Source organism: Melospiza georgiana, chromosome 27, assembly GCF_028018845.1.
Source record: "Melospiza georgiana isolate bMelGeo1 chromosome 27, bMelGeo1.pri, whole genome shotgun sequence".
Taxonomy (NCBI): domain Eukaryota; kingdom Metazoa; phylum Chordata; class Aves; order Passeriformes; family Passerellidae; genus Melospiza; species Melospiza georgiana.
The window spans coordinates 5,274,900-5,280,979 of record NC_080456.1 but is presented as its reverse complement, the minus strand read 5'-3'; the positions used below and the strand labels follow the sequence as shown (position 1 = coordinate 5,280,979).

At 43.6% G+C, this 6,080-nt stretch overlaps 1 protein-coding gene across 1 annotated transcript; it reads left to right on the top strand.

Moving 5' to 3' along the window:
• Positions 1–1,472: 1,472 nt before the first annotated feature.
• BTG4 (BTG anti-proliferation factor 4) lies at positions 1,473–4,882 on the top strand. Its single transcript, XM_058041329.1, has 4 exons — positions 1,473–1,645; positions 2,363–2,500; positions 3,601–3,796; positions 4,715–4,882. Exons 1-4 carry the CDS (start codon positions 1,473–1,475, stop codon positions 4,880–4,882), a joined length of 675 nt encoding a protein of 224 aa, XP_057897312.1.
• Positions 4,883–6,080: the final 1,198 nt, after the last annotated feature.

The following is a 6,080-nucleotide window of genomic DNA, read 5'->3' as shown; positions in this document are numbered from 1 at the left end:
CTCTCAGTCAGAACACTTGGCTGTCCACGCTGGGTTTTGCTAAATCTGCTGGGATGAGAGGAATTCCTGCTTGGATGCAGCTGGGGATGAGGGGGAGGAGAGTTTGTTGGCTGCTCTTTCATGGCTGTGCCAGTTTTGGTTCAGGAATTCCTGGGGCTGAAATGGGGCAGGGTGAGGAGTGATGAGGAAATTCTGTGCTCCCCACCATGGCTGCTGCTGCTTTAGCTTGGGTAGCTCAAGAATAAAAGGAAATCAAAGGTGAGAGGAAGACATCGTGGCTTTTAATAGGTTAAAACCTGATATGGAGGGAAAGTGATGTGAAATCAAAGAAATCAGACTTAATATTCTGACTTGGCCAGAAAGACAAAATCATCCCTAGAGGAATGCCAATCTGTGAGTCTGGGATTGTCTAGGAAACCCGGAGTGGATTAAATGTACTGAGAAGAACTTAAAAATTAAAATTATGTGCATCGCCCATCATGTTAAAGTGGCAAACCTTGCTCTTTGACATTTCCCTGGACACAATTTTGTCAGCTCAGAGAAGGAGCTGATGCAGGAATGAAGCCGAGGAGATTTGGGAATACCTTTGGGACAGGCTGGTAATTAATCCAACACCTGCAGCTCCTGCACACCTGAGGGCTCTTACAACCCCCAGCTCCACATGATTCCTGTTCCATAAAAACCTGACCCAGCCCTGCCAGGGAAAGGGGGAGGGAAACTTTGGCTGTTGGGGTTGCTCCTGTGTGGCTGAGCCAGGGCCCGGGGGGCTTTTATCTGGATTTTTTGGTGCCTCTTCAAGCTGTTTGTGAAGGTTATCTCAAGTTTTTACTGTCTCTGCTGTGAAAAGGTGATATTTTTGGTGGTTTTTTTTTTACATTAAAAGCTCTCTAATTGTAAGACCTGCTGCTTGTAATGTATGTGACAAATAAGAACTACTATATCTTAAATTCTTTTTTGATTTTCTCAATTTGCTTAGTGCAGGTATCTTCTAGTAATGCATTAGAGTGGTTTTAATATCCCAAACTAAATTTAATCCTCTTTTTGGCAGTCAGGCTTATCCAGGCCCTTTCTATCCTGGCTTGTGTGGATTTTGCACCAGTTTTGAACTGATTTTGCATCAGTTTTTCTCTGCTGTGAAAAGGTGATATTTTTGGTCTTTTTTACATTAAAAGCTCTCTCTAGTAAAGTCTACTGCTTGTAATATATATGACAAATAAGAACTTTTATGTCTTAAACTCTTTTTCTCTATTCTCTCTTAACTTGCTTAGTGTAGGTACCTTCTAGTGATGCATTAGAGCGATTTTAATATCCCAAACTAAATTTAAATCGCTGTTTGGCAGTCAGGCTTTTCTCTCCTGGCTTGTGTGGATTTTGCAGCATCAGTTTTTGGAAGCTGATTGTGCTTTAATGTTATTAAATCTCTGCTGTGCTGTTCCATCCCTGCTCCAGCACCTCCTGTGCTCCAGTTGAAGATGAAAGATGAAATTGCTGCCACGGTTTTCTTCATCACCAAGCTGGTGAAGAGGGAGGACAGGCTGAGCAAGCACAAAATGGAGAAGTTTGCAGCCAAGCTGACCACGCTGCTGTTTGAGAAGTACAAAAATCACTGGTACCTGGACAACCCCTCCCGAGGCCAGGCCTTCAGGTGAGAGGGGCTCAGGTTGGCATCCAAGAGGCCTCAAAGTGAAATAAATAATGCAGAGGGAACCACCAGGATACCCCTTAAGCTTGAAGGAAAAAATAATGAATTGGTGAAAATTACTTTGGTTTTTTTTTAACCTGTAAATGTGTGATTAGAGGTGGAAAACTGAGGTGGAAATCTTTTATTTTACCTGTAAACGTGGCATTAGAGAGTTGAGGTGGAATTTTTTTTTTTTTTACCTGTAAGCATGTGATTAGAAAACTGAGGTGGAAATATTTTTTACCTGTGAATGTGTGATTAGAGATGGAAATTTTTTTTTTTAACCTGTAAATGCAGGACCAGAGAACTGAGGTGGAAATGGGTTTTTTACCTCTAGGTGTGGGATTAGAGAACTGAGACACTTGTCTTAAGACTTCCACCTCAAGTAGCCCCTGACTCCTCGGATGCAGAATTCAGGTGGTCTTACAGTGACTTTTGGGACGGTTTTGTTTCAAACACTCAAAGCAGGGACTTGCCTCATTGATGAGAGCTAAAATCAAATCCCGTTTGAGCTGATAAATCAGCTTGTGAGGCCGAATTTCCGTTTGGGGCTCTGAGTGAGAGCCTGCATCAACAAGCTAAAAGTACTGGGACAACTTATTGAGCTTTTGGGCGTGCCCTGCGCGATTGGACCCTGCAGGGTGGCAGTGGCACCCCCAGTGACACCTGCGCTGTCCCCAGGTGCATCAGGATCAACAGGCAGCGGGCTCGGGAGCCGCTGCTGGAGCAGGCGTGCGCGCAGAGCGACGTGGCCTTCGAGCTGCTGGGGCTGCCCGAGGAGATGACGCTGTGGGTGGATCCCTTCCAGGTGTGCTGCAGGTGAGCTCCAGGGCGCGCCTTGGTGCTGGGCTTGTGGGGAACAATGGGCCTGACTCCGTGTTCTCAGAAAGCTAATTTGTTATTTTATAATACTGGATTATACTGTAATATAGTACACTCTATTAAATTACAGTGCACTATAATATATATAGTGTACTATATGCTATATATAGTATACTATAATATAGTACAGTATATATATGCTATATATAGATATTCTATATGCTATATATAGTATACTATAATATAGTATAGTGTACAGCATATAGTATGCTATACTATAATGTAATATAGCATATATTAAATTATATATAATATATAAATATATAACTACAACACATTTTTATGTATTTATAATATAAATATAAAAATGCATAAAGTATATAATATATAGTATAGCACACTGTTACATTAGATGATATATTATTTATTAAATATATATATATTTATTAAATTATATTATACATAATATATATGTGTATATAATATATATGTGTATATAATATATATGTCTATATAATATATATGTGTATATAATATATACATATTATATATAATATATATTATATGTATATATAGTATATACATATAATATATATGTATAAATATGTATTTAATATATACTTCATATACTGTAGGTATTATATAATGCGTGTTCTATATAATATATAGGTATCTATTAAATATATATAGTATACAAAAATATATATAAATACATGTTATATATTAAATTATATTAATATATATTAAATATAAATTATATTAATATAATAATTAAATAAATTATATTAATATATATTAAATACTAAACTATACTAAAGAGCATAGGATGCTTACAGAATGCTAAAAAGATGATAACAAATGACTCTCTCCAGTCTTGACACAGCCTGGCACTGGTTGGCCATTGAGTTAAAACAACTCGCAGTAAAAACTAATGAAACAATCTTCAAACGCATTCCAAAGCAGCAAAACGCAGGAGAAGCAATCAGATAATTGTTTTTGCTGTGAGGCTTCTCAGCCTCCCAGGAGGAAAATCCTGGCCAAGGGATTTTTCAGCAGTGGCTTTGTCAGTGCCAGCTCGCTCAGGTGAGCCCTTGCAGGTACGGCGAGAGGAGCCGGCCCTTCACCGTGGCACACTTTGGTGGCGAGGAGAACCCCGAGCTGCCGCAGCAGATCAGCCTGGCCGTGGGCAGGGCAGCCCTGGACTATCACTCCAGCAGCTCCTCGGACGAGGAGAGCTTCAGCAGGGAGCCCAGAGCCATCCCCACCGTCAGCAACCCCAACAGCATCTACCAGGTGAGCCGGGGCTCTGCGGGAGCTCCTCACCCTCAGATCCCTCCAGGGTCAGCTCTTCTCCCAGGGACAGGATGGGAGCAAACAGCCCTGGGCTGCTCCAGGGGAGGTTCAGGTGTGATTTCATCCCTGGAAGGGTTTTCCAGCCCTGGCAGATGGTGTCACTGTCCCATAAAAGTTGGTTTTAAGTGTCACACTTGTCCATGCTTTGTGAAACAAAGTTTAGGAGTTGTGGCCCTATTTCTTTCTAATTAATTCTCATTATACCACTCCATGTGTATTAACTGTTTGAAGAATTGAATTGTTCCCTGGGGTGGTGACCAGTCCTGATGGAGTCACCATCCCTGGAGGGGTTTAAAGGATGTGGCACTTGGGGACACAGCTTAGGGCACAGCTGAGCTTGTCCTTGGAAGGCTTTCCCAGCCTCATGGTGCTGTGGGCGGGATGAGCAGTGTATGAACTGTTTGAAGCATGGAATTTTTTCCATGGGGTGATGACCAGCCCTGATGGTGTCACCTGGAGGATGTGCTTAAAGGATGTGGCCCTTGGGGACACAGCTTAGGGCACAGCTGGGTTTGTCCTTGGAAGGCTTTCCCAGCCTCGGTGGTGCTGTGGGTGGGATGAACTTTGGGATAAGCAGTGTATGAGCTGTTTGAAGAACTGAATTGTTCCATGGGGACCAGCCCTGACGGAGTCACCTGGAAGGGTTTACAATTTGTGGCACGTGGGCACAGCTGGGCTTGTCCTTGGAGGGTTTTCCCAGCCTCATTGGTGCTCTGGGGTGGGATGAGCTTTGGGAGCAGACAGCAATGACGGCCCATCTTCCTCAGGAGGGCGCAGGGTGGGACTGGGGTGTCCTGGCTGCTCCCCCTCCTTCCCCAGCACACTTTAACCTTGCTTTTCCCCATTTTTGCCGCCCAGTTTGGTGACTTCTGCCCGGCTCCCTGGTGGCAGTACCTGCACAGGAAGCCCCACGTGGCCGAGGGCTCCCACCTTGGCCAGCACAGGGGCTACAGGAGCTACAGACCCACGGCCACCTTCGCTGGCCCCCGGGTGGACAGGTACCACTGGATCAACACCAAGAGGTAGAGCCAGGGCTCCCCGGGGACTTTGGAGCCCTGATTTTGTGAGGGGGCGAAGGCTGGCACTGCAAAACCTCATAAAAACAGCACTTCCTGTCTGATCCCTGGCTCTGACTCTGTATTTGTGAATATTTTTGGGGGATTTTTTGGTTTTTTCCCCCTCCGGGGTTTTAAATGTTTTTAATTGATGTTAACATAAGATTGAAGATGTAATGCGATGCTCTGCTTGTGAGTTAAAAAGGAAATGCATAAATCAATAAATCTGCTGATGTTTTTTTATCAAAGCCAGCTGCTGGTGGTGCCTTGAAGGGTGTTCAGGAGCTTTTTTGGTGGAAACACCAGCAGGTGAAGGAGGATAAAACACCCCCGAGCTGCTTTGAAAAACACTTTGCTTCCTCCTGGCAGAGGTGTCGGGAGCCAAGACCTAAATATCACCAGCAGAAGTGTCCGGGGTATTAAATAACTCACAAAAATATTTAAATTCTGCTGTGCCCCCATGAGTTTTATATTTATAGGGGTAAAAAAAAAGGGTTTTGAGTGGCTTTGCTCTTCCCTCACTTGTTTATCTACACTGGAGGCTGAGCTGATATTGGGAAATAGTGAATATTTCATGTATTGGGGTTTGGCTCTGGAATTTGGGAGGACAGATGGGTTCCCCAGGTTGAAGAGCAGGAATGGCCTGGACAGGGCATTCCTGGGTGGGTGGTGGCACAGACCTGAATAAAGTGACTTCAGAAGTTGCTTCAATGGTGGAAAATATTAATTTCTTGCACTTTAAGTATAATTAAACAGCTCTAATTAACCCAAGTAACCGCATCTGCAGTTTTTGCTGTGTCATAAAATCAGAAAACTGCAGCTCTCAGCTGCAGGGGCCTCAGAGCACCTCGTGGAGTGATGCATTAGTTGAAAGAATAATTTATTTCACACCAGGAATTGAGTGGTTCTATTTTCTGCTCCTGTTCCTGGAAACTCTGAGTCGGGGCTTTTGCAGCAATATTTCTTCTCAGCACTTGGATGTGGCCAGAAATGTCATTTCCTGCAGCCAAAGTCATGTCACTTCAATCCCTGCACTGCTCTGCCTCCTGATTTAGTGAGCCTTTGGGAAGGAGAGGAGGAACACACTGGGATTCAGCAGAAATAGAGATTTCCTTTGGGTTGGACACACTGGAATTCAGGCAAAAATAGAGATTTCCTTTGGGTTGCAG

Bases quoted from the DNA above. Each gene is read 5' to 3' on its own strand.
- BTG4 (XM_058041329.1), top strand. From the start codon at position 1,473: ATGAAAGATGAAATTGCTGCCACGGTTTTCTTCATCACCAAGCTGGTG. The intron at 1,646-2,362 runs GTGAGAGGGGCT...CGCTGTCCCCAG, and splicing joins TCCCGAGGCCAGGCCTTCAG to GTGCATCAGGATCAACAGGC. The intron at 3,797-4,714 runs GTGAGCCGGGGC...TTTGCCGCCCAG, and splicing joins ACCCCAACAGCATCTACCAG to TTTGGTGACTTCTGCCCGGC.